Source organism: Osmerus mordax, chromosome 11, assembly GCF_038355195.1.
Source record: "Osmerus mordax isolate fOsmMor3 chromosome 11, fOsmMor3.pri, whole genome shotgun sequence".
Classification (NCBI taxonomy): domain Eukaryota; kingdom Metazoa; phylum Chordata; class Actinopteri; order Osmeriformes; family Osmeridae; genus Osmerus; species Osmerus mordax.
This window is the reverse complement of record NC_090060.1, coordinates 5,250,992-5,270,023: the sequence shown is the minus strand read 5'-3', so window position 1 is coordinate 5,270,023 and position 19,032 is coordinate 5,250,992. Positions and strand designations below refer to the sequence as shown.

At 46.7% G+C, this 19,032-nt stretch overlaps 3 protein-coding genes across 4 annotated transcripts; 1 reads left to right on the top strand and 2 right to left on the bottom strand.

The window, feature by feature from the left end:
- Positions 1 to 236: 236 nt before the first annotated feature.
- mrps22 (mitochondrial ribosomal protein S22) lies at positions 237 to 3,755 on the top strand. Its single transcript, XM_067245971.1, has 8 exons — positions 237 to 363; positions 991 to 1,151; positions 1,298 to 1,462; positions 1,551 to 1,694; positions 1,824 to 1,907; positions 2,219 to 2,364; positions 2,576 to 2,684; positions 3,338 to 3,755. The coding sequence occupies exons 1-8, from the start codon at positions 237 to 239 to the stop codon at positions 3,425 to 3,427; spliced, it is 1,026 nt and encodes a 341-aa protein (XP_067102072.1). The 3' UTR covers positions 3,428 to 3,755.
- LOC136951519 (coatomer subunit beta'-like) lies at positions 3,665 to 13,593 on the bottom strand. Of its 2 annotated transcripts, XM_067245969.1 has the most exons (22): positions 13,505 to 13,593; positions 12,649 to 12,786; positions 12,368 to 12,454; positions 12,006 to 12,132; positions 11,735 to 11,883; positions 11,298 to 11,444; positions 11,088 to 11,187; positions 10,746 to 10,888; positions 10,271 to 10,470; positions 10,036 to 10,146; positions 9,816 to 9,904; positions 9,605 to 9,711; positions 9,228 to 9,371; positions 8,807 to 8,937; positions 8,267 to 8,474; positions 7,963 to 8,073; positions 7,550 to 7,764; positions 7,294 to 7,386; positions 6,859 to 7,039; positions 6,366 to 6,434; positions 4,755 to 6,155; positions 3,665 to 4,515 (listed from the first exon to the last, which is right to left on the bottom strand). In XM_067245969.1, the coding sequence occupies exons 1-22, from the start codon at positions 13,505 to 13,507 to the stop codon at positions 4,423 to 4,425; spliced, it is 4,047 nt and encodes a 1,348-aa protein (XP_067102070.1). In that variant the 5' UTR covers positions 13,508 to 13,593; the 3' UTR covers positions 3,665 to 4,422. The 2 variants fall into 2 exon arrangements, with proteins under 2 accessions (XP_067102070.1, XP_067102071.1); XM_067245970.1 differs by lacking the exons at positions 10,746 to 10,888; positions 11,735 to 11,883; positions 12,006 to 12,132; ... (1 more) ...; positions 12,649 to 12,786; positions 13,505 to 13,593 and having other exon boundaries at positions 11,298 to 11,391.
- An 878-nt stretch (positions 13,594 to 14,471) lies between these two features.
- On the bottom strand, positions 14,472 to 16,790 carry LOC136951718 (retinol-binding protein 2-like). Its single transcript, XM_067246294.1, has 4 exons — positions 16,633 to 16,790; positions 15,179 to 15,357; positions 14,932 to 15,033; positions 14,472 to 14,649 (listed from the first exon to the last, which is right to left on the bottom strand). Exons 1-4 carry the CDS (start codon positions 16,703 to 16,705, stop codon positions 14,596 to 14,598), a joined length of 408 nt encoding a protein of 135 aa, XP_067102395.1. The 5' UTR covers positions 16,706 to 16,790; the 3' UTR covers positions 14,472 to 14,595.
- Between the last annotated feature and the right edge of the window lie 2,242 nt (positions 16,791 to 19,032).

Here is a 19,032-nt window from a genome sequence, read left to right as displayed (position 1 = left end):
TTGAATGTACTTAGGTATTGATTAATGTGGTGTACTTAGAACTCCAGGGCATAACAGTTTTTTTGGTATTTCGGGCGCCAGCGCACTTTTTATTAACCTTTTTTCTGATGTTTTGGTTTTTACACAAAAACAAATACCAACACTCAAAATACATTTGGTAAATTGTGACTCAATTCCCCATGTTTCATCTCGGGTTGAGTTGAAAGGTCACGTCCATTTCATGACGTAAGTAAAACATGGCGGCGATCGGTGCAGCACGGTGTTTGCTAAGAAGCTGTTCTCGGATAAAAAATGTCGATTCTCACTCTAAAGTGTTTGGCAGACGTAGCAGACGGATGCTGTGTAGTGCATCATCCGACATCAGTAAGTCCTCTTGTATTTATTATTCTTCAACGAGAACTCCCAACTACTGACCTTGAAGCATGTGTGACACTGTCTAGCCAGCCAGTCAGCAAAGCAGCAACAGCATTTACATTTACATTTAGTCATTTAGCAGACGCTCTTATCCAGAGCGACTTACAGTAAGTACAGGGACATTCCCCCGAGGCAAGTAGGGTGAAGTGCCTTGCCCAAGGACACAACGTCAGTTGGCATGACCGGGAATCGAACTGGCAACCTTCGGATTACTAGCCCGATTCCCTCACCGCTCAGCCACCTGACTCCCTGACATTTAACCAGCAATTTAATTTAACCTTCATAGAAAGCTATTCAATTGAGTTTAAAATGCAGTTTCAGATGACCATTGTCTGCACTATCAATGGCACATTTTAGATTCGACAGTTTGATACAGCATTGAAATTCAAGTGAATTTTCATTAGTAATACAGTGACAGGTAATTTATAACTGCTCAACGACCTCCTTAGTGAGCATCACATTTATTTACCCAGCATAGTAGCTAGCGCACTCATTTTGAAGTTAGTTAGATTATCTAAATTAACTGCAATGCATCATAGTTTTATCATTGACTCCCTATCTTTTGTGTGTCTCAAGACAACCCAGACGTACATGTCAACCCGCAGTTTATGGACGAGGAAGTGCAGAATATCCTGACGAGGATCACTGGCTTGGACCTCCAGAAGGTGTTCAGACCCCAGAAACAGGAGCTCAAGCCACCCACCTACAAACTCATGACAGATGCCCAGCTAGAGGAGGTGAGCTCTCTCAACACACCAACGCACACACCAACACGCACACCAACACACTCTTGTGCACCGTAGCCAGTGAAAAACAACTGCCAAGCCAATACCTGCGGCACGCCTATGTTGTGAACCTTTCCAGTGTGTGTGTGTCCCCTCAGGCCACTGTGAAGGCCAGGGAGGAGGCTGAGAGACTGCTGAAGATGCCCCCAGTGCTGCCCGAGAGGAAGCCCATCGACGACGTCCTCTCCGAGGACACGATCCTGGAGGGCATGGACACGGCCAAATATGTCTTCACTGATATCACCTTCAACATCCCACACAGGGTGTGTGTCTGTGAGGCAGCATAAGGGAGTGGCTCTCAAGGCTTTGCCCTCTGCTTCCTCATCCTGACTCTCTCTGTGGGCGTTGCAGGAGCGCTTCGTTGTGATCCGGGAGCCCAGCGGGACGCTGAGGAAGGCATCCTGGGAGGAGAGGGACAGGGTCCTCCAAGTGTACTTTCCCAAAGCAGGACGCAAACTCACAGCGCCCCCCGTCTTTAAGGAGGAGAACCTCAAGGTGGGACTTCCAGAGTGACTCGATGGGAAGGTTCTTGATTGACATGCTGGTGTTTTAGCGAGGTATATAAGTAGACCCACTGTTGATTGTCTCCTTTTTTCCCCTTCTCTCTCTCTCTCTCTCTCTCAGATTGTGTTTTCCCAGGACCGTCACGAGGATGTGTTGGACATGTGTGTCGCACAGTTTGAACCAGACTCGTCAGGCTACATCCGGGTAAGATCTACACCCAAACACCCTCCCTTCTATCAACCTGTCTGGGCTACTTTTTCTATTGCTTACGATTGTTCTACTCTACTGCTGTCGTGAGAACCCTTATATGCCCAAGGTTTCTTCAATGTTAAGGTATTTTTTATTTATTGAGGGGCTATGTTGACCATTAGTTCTCATTATTAAGCATATGTGAATCCCTTTTTTGTCGTTTGTTTGGGTTCGCCAGATGCAAGTCACTCATTCCATGTAGAACAGTCATCTGGTGGTGATTGACGTACAACACTGTCTCCTTATTGGCTGTCTCTGGGGTCCAGGTCCATGCGGCGACCTATGAGGACCTGGAGAAGCAGGGGAAGTACGAGCTACTGCGTTCCACCAGGCACTTCGGAGGCCTGGCCTGGTACCTGGTCACCCACAAGAGGGTGGATGGCCTCATCATAGACATGCTCCAAAGAGATCTGTGAGTGTGTGTGTGTGTGTACGCACTTGCGCGTGCATGAACTCCCCACTGAGTGCTCTCTCATGTCAGTTATGCTCTCGCTGTTAAGCAAGATAATCTGTGTTGTGATCATGATGTAGGACTTTCTGGAAAGCAGTCCTATCTGCTCTTAATAGAGCCCTCAAATTTCTAACCAAGAAATGTCCACCAATCCTACCCGTGCCTCCCCCAGGGTCCAGGATGCGGTGAGTGTGGTGTGTCTGCTCCACATGGCCCACCCCCACTGTCAGTCAGCCCAGGAAGCCAGCAGACAGGGGGCGGCAGGGCTGGACCTGCTCAAGGTGAGGTCCCACCAGCCAGTATGGCACTAGGCCCCTACACCAGACGGGCTCAGGAGCAGTTCCAACACTTTACGTTTCTTCCTTGCTTGCTTCCTTGGGGTTATGACTGCTGGGATATTTGGAGGTTAGGAATATGTAGTATGTTCAGGGTATCCACCAAAACAGCAAACAGCCCCTTGTTTGAATGAGTTTGAAAGCTTGTTAGGGTCATACTGGTGGGCGATTCAGAGTGCTGTGTAGTGAGGTCATGCCGTGGCCTTCTCATGTTCCCTGTGAGGCGAGGTTGTCCCAGCAGTGGGAATCTGGGGGCCAATCCCGGGGCACTTCACTTCCCATTAGGCCTCAGGGTGACCCCTGACCTCAGTCATGGAAAAGGACAGCCACTCAGTGTTGCAGAGTACAGACACACATACAGGTTGCCATTGTCAATAAAATGTTCGTTTAGGGCCTCTTGTTCAGCCACACAGACATGTCGGTATAATTCGTCTGACCCACTTATTCCGGACCAACATCTTGTCAGCTCACCTAATCATTTTCTTGTTTTAAACATGGATTTAACCTTTTGGATACAAAATCAATTAACATTAGGGTGCCTTTGGTAGCAAAATATGGAACCTAGTTCCTTACAGAATGTATCTCCTCCTCCCCTCCAGGTGTACACCCAGCTGGAGTCTCAGAGGGCAGGCTACATAGAGCTGGCTCTGCAGGCCCACCAGCAGACCCTGGCAGAGAGCTCCGCTTGACCTCACCTGCCGTCCTCTGGAACACGGCCCCCGCCCACCCCGCCTGTCTGACACCAGCTCAGAAGGCAGCAGGATGTCTGTCAAATCATGTCAACTGCTGCCATGCTCTGTCAACTGACACATACAGATGTAAAGTGGTGCATTCAGTAACATACCCCCGTATCAGTAACTGTTGGGATAGTTCATCCAGTAATGTTCTGGTGTTGGAGTGCCACACAGATGATAAATGGGCAAACGTGACAGCTAACTGGATACTTTATCTGTACTGAAAGTTAACATTCAAACTCATGATTTATGTACATACAAAATAAAAATGATTCTTTCTATACACCTTGTCCACTATTAAATCATTCTCGGAACTCAACATCAGATATCGTCAATGAGAAGATGAAACTTTTAATTCCCTTTACTAATCCAGACACACTTGCCAAATTAAGGCAATCTAACAAAAACATATAAGGCACTTGGATGCACATCTATAACAAACAATTTCCCTATAAAAAGCTGTCTTGATTAAAAAGGCACGATAAGAGGTCTGCAACACTAAAACATGAGGTACTGAATGTTGCCATGACAACACGATTTAGGACAAGACAGATGGACCCATTCTGTGGATAGTTTAAGAGGCAGTATATTAGGAAGAAACACATGCATTAAAGTGTAGTGTCGTTCGTCAGCTCTGCTGACTCTTTTGCAGCATTCTAAATAGACTGCATTTTGAAAGAGTCCACAGTTAGCTCTAAAGGAGGTATAGATGTGGTAAACTATTGCTTTTCCGTCTTGAAAAGGCCACGTGTCTATTGCAAGTGTACAGTACCTGATTCACTATAAAGAGATATGAGATTTTTTCAAAACCTGTGAAATCCAATACTGTAAAAAAACTATTCAAGTTGCCCCCTCTCCATATCACCCTTGTATAGAAAACATGTATTGAGTGAGAGAAATGCTGTATGTTCTTTGGTCACATTCAGTGGAATTTCTGCCGTAGGAAGTCATCAGTCATCCATGAAGTCATCGTCCAGGTTGACGTCTGAGGTGTCAATGTCATCATCCAGGTCAAAGTTGTCCAGGTCTAGATCGTCCAGACCCTAGATGGAAACACAAAACTGTTTCAGTGCAAAATATACTGTGTGCAGGTGACAGAGTGTAACTGTGTGTCAGCAGGTGTTTGACACTGAGGGTTTGTGCAGCCGTGTTCAAAATTTAACAGGCGCACATCTGTGGAGATAATTAACCGATATGTGATAGAGAAAAACATCATTTCTAAGAGCACCAAAATTGATTTTAAACACTGGTTGAATGAGAGCAGCACAGAACCATTAAATACCTCGTCATTCATGTCCAGGTCCAGGTCTACTGCTGCCCCAGGGGCTGCCTCCTCCACAGGCTTCTCCTCTGTGGGGGCCATTACTTGGACCACGGGCTCCGGGACAAGCAGAGAGGGGGCAAGCATGGACTGGATGGGGGCGAGGATGGACTCCCCTGGGGGTGGTGGTGAGGCTGGGGCTGCCACTGAAGCTATAGATGAGAACGGGTCTAGGTCTGAGAATAAGTCAAGTGCTGGGGCTGTAGCTGGGTTTGGGGCAGGGGCTAGGTCTGAGAATAAGTCAAGTGCTGGGGCTGTAGCTGGGTTTGGGGCAGGGGCTAGGTCTGAGAATAAGTCAAGTGCTGGGGCTGTAGCTGGGTTTGGGGCAGGGGCTAGGGATGAGAAGGGCTCCAGTACTGGGGCCATAGCTGGGAAAGGGTCTAGAAGTGGTGCCGGGACTGACATTGGTTCTTCCACTGTAATGAGGTCCTCTACTGGATAAGCTGGTACGATTGGTTCTGGAAGTACCTGTGTAACAACTTTTTCGGACACTGCCATTGTATCTATGGTAACCATCTCAGGTGTTGGCTCATTTGCTAGGGGTTCTGGTGCCACCTCGGTAACAGGTGTTGCTTCTGTTGCTATGGCTTCTGTTGCTATGGCTTCTGTTATGACCTCCTCTGTTACAGACACTTCTTCTGTTGCTATGGACTCTGATAGAAGTTCAGCAACCGGATTGGCTTCTGTTGCTACCACCGTCTCTATCACAACAGCCTCTGGTGCTTTTTCGGTTGCTATGGCTTCTGGTATGACTAAATCTGTCACCGGTGCTTCCTCTGTTGCCATGACCTGTAATGTTGCCTCATAAACAGGAGTTACTGTCTCTTTATCGTGATCTTCCTCTGTTGCCGAGAAAGCATCAGCTACAGGTGCTGGATCTGTTGCTATGACTTCAGCCGTTGAAGCTCCATCCTCAGCAGCCTCCTCTGTTACCATGACGTCCTGTTCTAGGCTTTGTACCATATCTGGTATAGTTGGGGGTGTGTCTGTAATGATATCTCCCAGTAAGTCTCCCTCTGCAGTGACTGGAACCTCCTCTTGCTTTGCAATGGTATCTTCCACATCTGCTGTCACTTCTGGCTCGGACGCAACCACTTCAACAGAAATGTGGGCCTCCTCTTCTGCCATGATGGGCTGTTCCACTTCTGTGACAGGTGTTTCTTCAGCTGCCATGGCAATAGACTCTTCCACAGCTGCTGTGATGGACTTCACGTCCTCCATGGCAACGGACTCATCCACTGCAGCCACGACAGGTTCCTCCTCTTCCATCGTAATGGCCTCTTCCAGAACAGGGGCTTCTGGAGCTGCAGCTGCTACCACTTCTGCCACTACGGGGGGTTCTTCCATGAACTCAGGCACCTTCTATAGGAAATTAAAATACCACAATTAAAAAAACAGTCCCATCAAAACACAAATTAAAAGAACAATTCAATTTAACAGTCTGCTAAATGAAAATGAATAAATGTAACAGTGCAATTTAAATACAACTTCAGGGCCATAACTGCCGCTTTTAAAATGCTGGCTAAGCTGGGAAACTTGTGTGTTGCAGAGGTGTGATGTTCCAGATCGCACCTCTGCAGACGGCCCTCCTGTTGGCACGTAGCCAGAAGATTCCTCAAGGACACTCCGATCCTCGCTGGGCTGCAGAGGGGAGAGATTGGAGCTAATGAGCGGGCAAAGCCATGAAATGAGAAGAGATAGAAAATGAAAACATCAAAGCTCAATGTCGTGTGCATTTCGTGAGCTGTGTACAGAGCAGCTATCATTAACCTTAAAGCACCCAGGATGGGTGGGTGGTTGTGAAGTTTGTCAAAGCAGGGTTTAAATATCAGCCACACGCTGTCCCACCTAACCTAGCCTATTGACGAACCCCCAAAACTGGTCCGATTTGGACCATCCCTTAAAACCCTCTGCTGTGTACATGTTGTTCCGTGATGTATGTATGGATGATGTTTAAGGTACCAGTAGACCAACACAGGGCTGTGGAGGTCCTTCACATCCAGTTTTTCTAAATGGAGACTCTTCCCACTGGCCTGCACTAGCTCCAGAAGAGTGACCAACTGACCGTGATCCGGGGGTACTCGGCGGCAGGCCGCAGACAGACGTGGGTCTCCCTCAGGTAGGTCTCGGCCAGCAGGGCCTGCTGGAGGCCAGGGAACAGGTTCCCGTACTCGGTGGGGTCTGCCAGCGCGTCGGCTGCCTTCTGGTTCACCTTCGACAGGCTGTCCTTCCACAGCTTCACCACTCTGCGGGCGGAGACGCCGTTAGGAGTGGAGCAGGACCGCGACCACCGCGTGCAGCATAGCTTCCATTTAGAAAGATCAAATCTCATTCGTGTAGCCTTTTTTACGAGCAGTGTCACAGAGGGGCTCCCATTCGTCAAAGCTAAACCAACCTAAAACCTTCAAAGAAGACAAGAAAAAAAAAAAAAAAAAACTCCCAGGAAAACTCAAGAGTTTGGATTCAAACTGACAAACAGTCTGGCTCAGACGAGCAGTACCTGGACACGTGACTGGGCAGGTGGGTCCTAGCCAGGAACGCAGCCTCGGGCAGACGGTTGGTTTTGATGAGAATGTCCAGACATTTCTCCAACCTGCGAGGGGGGGCAGGGGGTTGGAGGGTAAACGACAACATCCGTACTACTACAAATGATATGACGGGTCATTCTGTCCTCATGTAAATCGCCCTGAGAACGTATGCGCTGCAAATCGCACTCCTCCTCCTCAAAGCCTCCACCCATGTCTCCTCACACTCACTTCCCCTGCAGGAAGTAGGTGAGGAACGCCACGTTGGTCTTGCCATCGCGCTCCGCTCCCTCCGCCAGTTTGCCCACCATGCTGGCGTTCCCGGAGGCTGTGGCCAGCAGGAGAAGACCTCCATAGTCCTGGGCATGGTGCAGGCACTCCTGGGCCAAGCCAAACTGGCACTTGGTGGTGGCGAGCTCAGCTAGCTGCTTCCACTTCTGCTCGGACTGAGGCCACGAGGGAGGGACGGAGGGACGGAGGGATAAAAAAAATAATCATTAAACCATCATCGGCTGGTTCACTGGTGTGAACTGAAAACTTTCCATGTTCAATTCCATTTGTCCCCAGTCAACTCAAGAGAGCGAGCCTCTGTCTCTTTAGTGAGACCAGATGTCACATCTAGTGTGTGTGTGTGTGTGTCTTACCTCTGCCTCTACGGCCAGCTGGTAGGCTATCTTCAGCTCCCCCAGTTGCAGAGCCAGCTCGAACCTGTGCTCGGGGTCTGTGGACACGCCCAGGGCCTGCTGCCTGAAACCCTGGCCAGACACAGAAGAAGAAGAAGCTGGATGAACACACCTACTGTCAGACACTACAGACCTGCCTGGCACCAGGGCTCAGCATGAACAGAGATGTGCTCTCACACACACACACACACACACACACACACACACACACTCAAACAGATATGAGCACAAACACACACAAACACACACACTAAGCCAGACCTACCTGCTTTTCCAGGAAGTGGGCGACCCGGGTGCGCTGCTCCTTGGGGATGGTAGGCAGCACCCTGTCGGCCATGCTGAAGTCTCTCCGCATGACGGCCGTCTGGTACTCCAGCACCGACACCAGCAGGGAGAAGCTGACGATGTTGAGCTCCTTGTCTCCCAGGTACAGGCGGTCGTCCTTGGGGATGTAGCCCAGCAGGTACATGGTTCTGCAGCACACAGGAGAGGGGAACACGAGACAGGAACATGTATGAATGCACAACGTTTACATTGATTTATACAGCGCATTTCATGCCAGGAGGCAACACAATGCGCATCACACGAGGGGAAAAAAGGCATGGCATGCCAGAGTGACAAACATCATTTTTGTTTCAACGCAACTGTTTTATGTATCTGGTTCTAAATAAGTCAATTGGCAACTGACGGAGCGTGCTGACTGGAGGGTGATGTGGACTTTAAAGTTTGGAGAATCTGATTGGAAGAGGCTGAAGCCGACTGGAAGAGGGAGAATCGGATTGGAAGTCTGTTTGTTGGACGGTACCTGTCCAGGTGGGCTATGGTGACGATCTCCCCCCCCACGTAGTAGTTGAGTCTGTTGACGGAGCTGGTGTAGATGAAGCAGTCTCCCACCCAGATCCCCGTCTTCACCACCTCCTGGATCTCCCCAAGCACCTGCACGGAGTGGGAGTGTGTGCGCGCGCGGGGGGGAGGGGGGATTGATAGAGAGAGAGAGAGAGAGAGAGAGGGGGAGGACGAGAGAATAAGAGAGGAAAAGAAAGAAGAAAGCGAGAAGACAGACAGACAGGGAGGAGAGAGAGAAAATGATGAAACCAGGAGAAATGGAAGAAAAAAAAGCCAACAAATATAAGTCGAAGTTTTCAGTAAATGTTTCATTCTGTGCCAGCCTACTCCCTCAGTCTCTCCCCAGGCGGGCTGGCTCTGGCGCTACAGCAGCCACCTACCTCGAAGGCATCCTCGATCCCGTCCTCCGTCACCCCCTCCTTCGTCTCCTGGGCGACGGCCACCTTCTCAGACAGGTAGCGCAGCACGAAGAAGGACTCCTCCGTCGCGATGCACACCAGCTCGCCCGAGTCTGACCAAAAGATCTGAGCACAGAGGTCAGAGGTCAAGCATAATGTCGAAGGTCAGGTGGACTATCTGAACCACTAAAAAAAGGCAGGACAGTGAGTGAGAGTGAGTGTGCGGAGGTAGCAAATGAGACTTTTATTCCCTCACATACACATACTACACTGGACACTAAGTCCATTCCTCGTCCCGTCCTTAATACTCAGATGTAGTGAGCACCTGTGTAAAGGTCAGGGGTTGTCAGCTAACTCACATGTTTGGGCTGGATCTCAATGCGCCGGACCAGCTCTGCGTTTTCCCAGTCATAGAACCCCAGACCACTGGTGGACCTCACACCCAACAGGAAACCACCGTGGATACCTAATGTACACACATGGATATTGGCAAACCAACACAACGACTCTTTCAAGCACGCTAATAATTCTGCGTGCAAAACCTTTGCTTTCTGAAAGACACAAACTTACCTTCAGCACCAAAGTCTGGTTTAAACCCTTTCTTTTCCTTAAAGTTCTTGAAGATTTTAATCATACTGTTGCTTTCTCTAATGGCATACCTGTAGAAGAGAGGGGAAAAAAGGAACAATAAGTCCCCCAAAAAAGGTGAAATCAGCGCTACCACATCGGAACATGTCTGGGCCGTGGACGACCATGTCTGGTCCGTGTCACCATGGTGTGTTTGACCTACTCAGAAGAGTCGTGGGCCCAGACAAACTCCTGGGCTGAGCCGAAGCTCTTGTTCCTGAGGGCCACTGCGGTGTATATGATGTACTCTCCGTCTCCACACACCACCACGAACCTGAGGATGACGGACAACACGCACGTCATTTGAATGAAACGCATACATGTAGACCCGCACACACACACACAATTCCCACAGGAACACATGAAACCCATCACACCACCCACCCACAGACACACACCTGCCGTTGGGGTTGTGCTGGATGGTCTGGGGGTAGATCTCACAGCTGCCCATGTCCTTGACGGCCAGGGGGAGGCGCTCTCCGTCCCGGATCTCAGCCTCTCCCAGGGCCTTCAGGTTGGCCTGCTGCACCTCCGAGTGGCGCGCCCACATGATCTTCCCACTGGCGTCCATGGACATGGCCGGCTCCTCACGGCCCAACTGAGGGGGGAGGAGGGAGGGGGGGATGAAGGGATTACAGGGAGGCGTCAGTGAATTTGTGCAGAAGGTCAAGGGTCGAATCTAAATATGCTGAAACAGAGATGTTTCCATGAACCTAAGTGCCAGTATGTTTATTTTGGGGGGAATAAGAAACCAAAGTCAACGTCAAGACAAAGTCAAGACAAAACCGTCAAAAGGGAACCTCACAGAGGTGAATGCTGAGGCTGAGCAGTGCAAAGCACTATGGGAGGTGTAGTCCTTTCCAAAAGCAGTACCTTGATGAGGATGCTTCCTTCGTCGTAACCCAGAGCCACGCTGTTGGAGCCGCGCTGGCCACACACACACCACACACGCTCCATGCCGTAGTTAAGCGTGTTCTCTAGGCGGTATGTGCTGGAGTGCCAGACTCGCACGGTGCCTGTGTGAGTATGTGTGTGTGTGAGGCAGAAAAGCGAGGTGGAGATATAGAAAGATGGAACATGAACACGCCATACAACACACAATCCACAAAGGACAACCAACTGATTGTCAGAGTCTAAAAACGACATGGATGTAGAAAGTTACTAACTAGGGAGCAGTTGAAAGTATAGGGAGGTCTAAGAGACTGCATTACCCACCGTCCTCGGAGCCTGTGAGGATGATTGGCAGTTCAGGGTGGAAACTAACACAGGACACATTCTGAGCATGGCCTTCCAGAGTCTGCACACATGTCTTGTTCTGGAGCAGAGTACAGAGTTGTGAGACAAGAGTTAATAATGTGTGTGTGTGGTCATGAGACTGACTGTGTGTGTGTGAGTGTGAGTGTACACGCCTGCATGTGAGAGTACCTGGTAGTCCCAGATCTTAACAAGGCGGTCATCCGCCCCAGATATCAGGTAGGGCTTGTCTCCTCCGCTGTAGTAGTCGATGCAGTTCACCCCCTTCTCATGACCCTCCAGGGTGAAGTTAGGTGTGTTGGACCCCAGCTGCCACACCTGCAACCCCCCAACACCCATGCAGTCCATAACTAGCACACACTTAACTGACACCAACACATAGTTGAACACTGCTGACTCACTACAGAAGTAAGACAAGTGTTAAACAAGGACTGACATGTATTTGGACACAGAGGAAATGCTATTCCTTAAGGTATTTTGTTATCTTGTCAGGTAGTTTGTTTCTGTTTGTACTTGAACCTTGAATGTGGCTGATGTTTTTGCACGTGTGTGTGTGTTTATACATGCATGTGTGTGCATGCGCATGCAGGTGTGTGTGTATGTAGAACCTTAATGGTCCTGTCCAGAGAGGCGCTGGCAAACTGGTTGTTGTCTTTGGGGTTGATGACGATCTGCATGACATAGTGGGTGTGGCCTTCGAACACCTGACCACACACCCACTTCCTGTCCCAATCCCACAGCTTGATCAGCATGTCGTCTAGAGGATCGCAAACACACACACACAATCTAGATATACTTTGGGTGCATGATTTTTTTTTCATGTGTGTTGTCATCCTCATGATTGCCTGTGTGTGTGTGTGTGTGTGGGGGTGTCCGTACCACTGCTGGTGAGGATGTAAGGCTGTGTAGGGTGGACTGCTATACAACGGATGTAGTCCGAGTGGGCCTCGAACATGTGGCTTCTCTCCAGCGTGTTGTAGTTGAACACTCTGATCTGCATGTCATCCTGCGGAGGACGGAGGAGAGAGAGAGAGAGAGAGAGAGAGAGAGAGAGAGAGAGAGAGAGAGAGAAGACAGGAAAGAGAGAGAGAGAGAGAGAGAAGACAGGAAAGAGAGAGAGAGAGAAAGAGAGAGAGAGAGAGAGAGACGGATGAACACAGGGAAGGGAGGGAACATAGTCGTTCCTGGGAAGCGTTCGCTAAAGCTGTGTGATGCGTGTGTGTGCATGTTAGAAGACTTACAGCTCCAGCAATGACCCAGTGTTTGCGAGCCACGAACTTGGCCACTCTCACGGGCAGGTCACACACCTCGAAGGTCTTCACCAGGGTCTGAACACACACAACATTCACACAAGCCATCAGAGCAAGTCACAGTTGAAGTTCTTGGTTATGGGCTGTGTTGGAAGCTCCCTTGACAGTAGATGAAATCGTTTTGGTTTGAGTGCAAATATTTAAGGCTAGCTAGGGAAATGCATAGATGTTAGATGAATGTATGTTTGGCCGGAGGAGTGAAGGGTTTGTACCTGGGTCTCGTGGTTCCACACACACACACTGCCATTGTAGAGGCTGGCCACCATCCATGGTTCTGTTGGGTGCAGGTCAACACTCTTCACACGGTCTGACCGAGAGGTCAGCTTCCGCTTGATGTCCAGACGCAGGGGCTGGGGTGAGGGGGGTTGCAGAAATAGGTAGATAGGATGGATGGACAGATTGATGGATAGAGTTGGTTATGAAAATAGGGGAATGTGTTACAGTGCAGTAACTTTAAACTATTGTGACAGGGCGCTGTCGGACTTCGCTGGTAAAAGCCTAGTGAGGACTATTCTATTTTTACATTACATTACGTTGGTGTCTGCAAAATGTTTCTTTTTGTTTGTGTTGTCATTCCTAAACTGGCTCATGTCAACCACAAAGCGTGAAGAGAAAGTTGATGTGGGGGCGTGTCTGTGTATCCCCCTCATTCCCGATTTGAGCTGCTCGACTGCACTTGATTTCAGCGATTATTTACGTTTTCAAGTTGTGAAAATAAATAATAGCTCGCAACTAATGTCATGTAAGCTTGTTTTGACAACTTTTTGAATACACGGGCCTAGCTGAAAGTAGAGAGCAGTTACGATGCTTGCTTCAGTAGCTTTAACAACGTTCTACTGATTCCATTTTATGGAATGCTGAAACATTTCTTCATGTTGCGTGACATTGTATGTTAATTTATAAACGATATAAGGTAGTCTACTGTAGTGCGACGATATTATACTATGTTGCATAAAACTGTCGTAAGATACAACGCTTTATAAGGAAATTTTAGATCGGTTTTGGAAATATGATGCTGAAAATTAGAGCATGTATTTTATTACCAAAGTTTAATTCATTAAGCCTTACCATGTTTCCAATTCGGCGGGTGGTGTTTTATAAAGTGCCCGTCCTCCCAGCAACACGCGTCGGGCTTGAACAGGGAGATTCAGTGTATAATCTTTGGCTACGTGGATTCTATGGGGTTTCCTGTCTATGCTCTTCGCAAGATCCGGTGGAGAGCTGGAACATGTTGTACTATAGCAGACAGCCTATAGGCAGTTTACAGAAACCGAATGGACGTGGGCTACAGAGGAACGAAGTCAATGTGAAGGTGTTTGGTAAATTGCAGCTGTCTTTGAAATGAAAATTCCTCTCCCCTGTACCGTACGAAACAAATAAGAAAGTGTGGATTATATTTGAAACATTCAGGCTTTAATCATAAAAATTCTAACTAGGCCATTTCTGCAATTGTTCTAAAGAGCTCAAAAACCAGGGACCTGAGACCTGTAAAGATAGACAAATAGAATTATGGTTGACAAAGTTTCAAATCTAGACATAGGCAGTTTGCAAGTAATCAAGTTTAAATCGGTGACAGACAGACAAGCGCGTTTCTTTATTAACGTTCAATTGCAAATCCTATATCTCAGCAGATGCATATAGACTACATGCGTGACGACAATGTTACTTCTTATATAGCATTAAACTGCAAATTGCAATTATAAATCTTGCAGTTTCTGCTCTTGCGCTGTCATAGTCCATGTTGCTTCATCGTTTTATGTTCAGAGCTTCATTGATTATCATTGAAATGTGTCCTTGTGGTGTAGATAAAACTGGCAACTCCAAGGAGTTCTGATAACATGAATAAGAAGTCTTTTAATGTTTTTTCGTATTCTACCAAAATAATTAGGCTACTATTAAGTCAGCTTTATCTTTATCAAAGACCTTGGTTGGAGAATTAAATGAGAAAAAGATGTGTTCATAAAACGGCTACATATCCAATAAATCATGCATGCTTGAAAGAACACAAGCAGAAATAACTCATAACTCACTACACTTGACAGTTGGATGATGTATTTATTGGACATATATATACAATGTCATCATAAATAGATAACACATTATGCCCCAAACAAATGAATCCATTAGTATCAGGTGATGAATGTGTGCTAAATCAGTTTTTATTGTTTTTTCTTGAATACTTGGCGACAGACTTTATCTTGACAGGTGATTTCCTAAAACAGACAGAGACTCAACATTATATTAACACGTAATAAACATCAGATTTCCAGTCACATAATATAAATGTATTTTGGCACATGATTGCTTTAACTCTCTCTCTCTCGCTTACTCTCACTCTTCCACCCCATTACACCTCTCTCTCTCTCTCTCTCTCTCTCTCTCTCTCTCTCTCTCTCTCTCTCTCTCTCTCTCTCTTCTCTCTCTCTCTCTCTCTCTCTCTCTCTCTCTCTCTCTCTCTCTCTCTCTCTCTCTCTCTCTCTCTCTCTCTCTCTCACCAGGTGCAGTAGGTCCCCCTCAATCCAGTGCTTCCAACCACGGTTTTCCTTCTCTCCCTTCTGGACACACACCAGCTTGTCTCCATCCCAGGTCACCAATGTCTGAGACACACATACACACGTATACCTTATACAAGGATACAGAGTTGAATCTGGAAGGCTAAGTGTTAAAATAATTCATTGACACAGCCTTTCCAAGGTATGAATCTGACCTTTTTAAACTCAATGGTTTTATCATCAGTCCTACCTTGACCACTCTGTTGTCCAGGCCCTTAGTGGTCTCCTCAAACTCCTCCCCTACTACAAAGTTAACTTCGTAGTTCCGGAAGGTGCTTAGGGTCTTGGTCTCGAATTTGTCTCCGTTCTGGACAATCACCTTGGTCTGGCTCAGGTGAACTGCAATTTTCCTGGTGGCAAAGTCAATGTCTGCAGGACAGACAATCAATAGGGGGCAATAGTTAAAGATTTAATTAGAAATCATTGCAGACGCTTTGCATGGCCCTGGGATATCAGTGTATGTCTATAGGGATACTTAATATGTTTTCATCTGTGTATGCCAACATTAAAGGGATATTTAATATGTTTCCATTTGTCAGTCAAACTGCGACATCACAGGGAGTCCCATAAGCACATTAGGGCTGAATTTGGATAAAAGAAACCCTAATGCCTTCTTCTCTGTGTCCCCTGTGATGCCATATACCACACACACACACACACACACACACACAATAGACTTCTGCTGCAGTCTAAGAATTACAATTCCACTCAGTGCGCTCTGTTGACAATCCCATTTACCCTTTAAAAATGACCTTGGGTTGGAAATAGACCCAAATGAGTTTCACCACCCATTAAACATTAAGCTCAACCAAAGCCAACCACCCATTCTGATATTCATATTCCATTTGAATATTCAATTTAAATCTGTCAATTTTTGTGATGAAACTCTCTTATTTACCCACCCAAAGCATATTTTTGTCTCCATTTCCATATTCAGCGTAATTTCCCTTCGCTCATGGTAATGAGAGGCGCAGAATGAAACGTTACGGATTTAGGATTTTAGGATTTGCTGGGGTGAAACGCAGAGGGAGTGTTACAGTATGAATTGCAGATAAAGTTGTGAATAATGAAAGACTTTGGGGGTTGATCAATGCCGCCCGAGCGGAGGGCGCCTCTGCCTAGATTCCAAACGTCACGCCTGCCTGCCGGAGTCAGGTCGAAATTGGTCTCCTCCGGAAGGGGAAGGATGGGAAGACGGAAAGAGTGAATCAATATTTATTCGTCTTGATAACAGGCGGCGGGCGGCTCACACTGTGGAGGTTAAGTCGGCCTGACAGCAGCTCAATAAGTAAATGAAGCACAGCCGGTGCATTCTTTCACAGACTTCCTGAGTCTCTTTCACACACATAAACTCTCTCTCTCTCTCTTATTCTCTCTTTCTCATTCACATGCCCCCTCTCTCTCTTTTCCTCTCTGACTTATATACCTGAACTTGACTTGTTTATCTCTAGATCCACTCTAATTCTCCAGTTTTCTGTCTTCTCTTTTATCCTCTTCTGCTTCCCCTCTGTGTCTCTCTCTCTCACTCCCTCTCTCCTATCCTTTACATCCTCCATGACTCTCTCCTGTCCACGCCCTCGGACGCTCTCAAACATACTGGCAAGAAAACCTTGTTTTTGTACAGGCAGTAGAAGGACCACTTACCAATCGCCTTCATTATGTCCTCAAATTTGTCATTGGATACCATCTCCCATGTTCCATTGTAGTCTGCAGGCATTTTGACGATGGTGTGTAGGTAAGGACCTGGAAATATCTAGCGGTGGACTGATAAAGATTGTCTGAAGAGCCCAACCCTTTATACAGTGTGTGTGTGTATGGTGGACTGAAGGGGCAGGGTCCGCTTGATAACAAGTGTATCTCTGAGACGACAGTGGAAAAGAGTTTGAGCGTGTATGTCGATTTCTTTTTGGATGTGTGTCTGAGTGGGTTGAAGCATTTGTGTACATGTACAGTCTGTGCATGTTATGTGTGTATATGTGTGTGTTTGGGGGGGGGGGGGGGCACACTTAGGAGCTCTTACTAACAGCCACTTAACAGGCCAGTTGGATCACTTATTCATTGTAATGCACTGACATAGATATAGAAGAAGAGAATGAGATGGCAAAACGAAAGCCGTGGACCCAGATCCGTGAAAAACAGATCGGCAAAGAAGTTCCTGTTCTCTTTTTGGAGACAAGTGAGATTGCAGGAGTCTGTTCTTCCATGCATGCCTGTTGAGAATGGGAGTTAAAATGACACTAATGTCCAAATATCTATCTTAACAAGATTTCTTGTGAAATCTAAATCCTAAAAATGAACATATATATTTGTATCTGTCCATATTTACTGAGGAGTTACTTGTCTACATGTTTCAGACTTTATGTTTTTACTTCTGTAGCTTATTTTAGTTTTCAAAGTCGATGGCAAATGCCTTTTATTGCAATCACATTTAAACTATATAACGTCCATGAGGAAATCAGGATGTGTTTGTGGGTGTTTTTTTGTGTAAATTTGTGTGTTATCTATTCTGTGTCAATGTAGTGTCAATAAATTTATGATGACTTCATACTCTGAACTAGTCATCTGTCATCTGTGCTATAGAGACAATGCAGGTCACACTAGGACACTTCAGATAAGAGGCAATAAATTGTAGATATTGTACCCCATTGAAGCAGTTACCTAATAAAGCATGGCTAGTGAATGTATGCTTTGTGATGGCTTGCATCATGTTAAGGTTCTGCATGGTCATGGCACCGTGTTCATACACGTAAGGGGATATGGTGATGCTTATGTTTGGTCGAGGACAAAACGAGGTAGAGAGTTTTCTTGAGTTTGTTTTATTATTGGAGATTAACAAAATGTGGATCTTCTATATACACAGACTGACCAAACACTGACACCAAAATACTGATCAAGACATTGATGACACTCCCAAACTGACCAAATACAATGAAGACACACAAAGACTGACCAATACTGCCCTGACTGTGTATTTTACTGTCATAATTACTCATTCATTTGAATACATTACTTGCTTAATCAACACACGCACACTCACTCAAGCTTCAATACTTTTGAATCAAATACAACAGTAAAAGAGATTGAGAGGTGTTTGGCAAATGCACCTTCTGAAAATACCCAAAGATGCCGCGTCACCTTCCTAAGAGTTGCCTAGGGGTTAATGGTCACTTCACAAGGTTTCCACTTATCACACGTACGATAACATATTATGATGTGACACTCCTCATGACTGAACTCTTCCCTTTTGGGCGTTATAAACAGTTACAAACAGTGTGCATCTTGCAAGTGTTGGCTATCTCACTCGCTCTGCTTATCAAACCAAGCTGATCTAATCTTGGTTACAGGGACACTTGCAGGGACCCTTGTACATTCACATACAAGGCTTACTGTTCAAGCTATCCTCTGCACAGGCCACAGATGGGCTCCTCACCTAAGTTACCACCCTTTGCATTGAGCAAAATGTTCTGGATATTTGATTGTATCTAGCAGCTTTTGATGTTTGTATCCAAATTGATAAAGCAACAATTCAAGAGTATACTAGCAGTCCTCTGGTTAGACATTCAGGCACGTTTTCAGCTTTAGTCAGTTACCTTGGCCTCTGTTGTGATTTCTAGATAAGTGAGTGTATTCTCTTGCTTACACACATGGGGGAGCTAATGCGTTGTTGAAAAACTTGTGTTATTTTCTGAAGACAAAGATTGCAACGGTGGCTGAACTGTAGCTGTAGCAAGGGATTAAATGAGGATAATTTGTGAGCTTTCATTGTATACTGTTTGACTGTGTGTTTTGCTGCCTGTGTGTTGTAATAATGTATTCATTTAGCAGACGCCATGACACAGAGGGCGATTTTCAACCTGCTACCTCTTAAGCTGCAATCAAATGCTCTAACCACTAGGCCAAATCCTTTACCATGGGTTGTGTTTGGGTTGATTATAGGGCTGCGAGGATTCCTCTCCTGTCCTGACACTCCTGGAGAGACGTAGAAGTGTTGGACAGCTGTCTAGCTGTCTGGTCTGTCACTTTACCATGACTTTCTCTCACTCT

Bases quoted from the DNA above. Each gene is read 5' to 3' on its own strand.
- LOC136951718 (XM_067246294.1), bottom strand. From the start codon at position 16,705: ATGCCTGCAGACTACAATGGAACATGGGAGATGGTATCCAATGACAAA. The intron at 15,034-15,178 runs GTAGGACTGATG...TGTGTGTCTCAG, and splicing joins TGGACAACAGAGTGGTCAAG to ACATTGGTGACCTGGGATGG. The intron at 14,650-14,931 runs GTGAGAGAGAGA...TGTCTGTTTTAG, and splicing joins AGGGGGACCTACTGCACCTG to GAAATCACCTGTCAAGATAA.
- LOC136951519 (XM_067245969.1), bottom strand. The intron at 9,905-10,035 runs GTAGGTCAAACA...TCTCTTCTACAG, and splicing joins TGGGCCCACGACTCTTCTGA to GTATGCCATTAGAGAAAGCA. The intron at 6,435-6,858 runs GTCAGTTGGTCA...TCCCCTCTGCAG, and splicing joins CCGAGTACCCCCGGATCACG to CCCAGCGAGGATCGGAGTGT.
- mrps22 (XM_067245971.1), top strand. From the start codon at position 237: ATGGCGGCGATCGGTGCAGCACGGTGTTTGCTAAGAAGCTGTTCTCGG. The intron at 1,695-1,823 runs GTGGGACTTCCA...TCTCTCTCTCAG, and splicing joins TTAAGGAGGAGAACCTCAAG to ATTGTGTTTTCCCAGGACCG. The intron at 2,685-3,337 runs GTGAGGTCCCAC...CCTCCCCTCCAG, and splicing joins CAGGGCTGGACCTGCTCAAG to GTGTACACCCAGCTGGAGTC.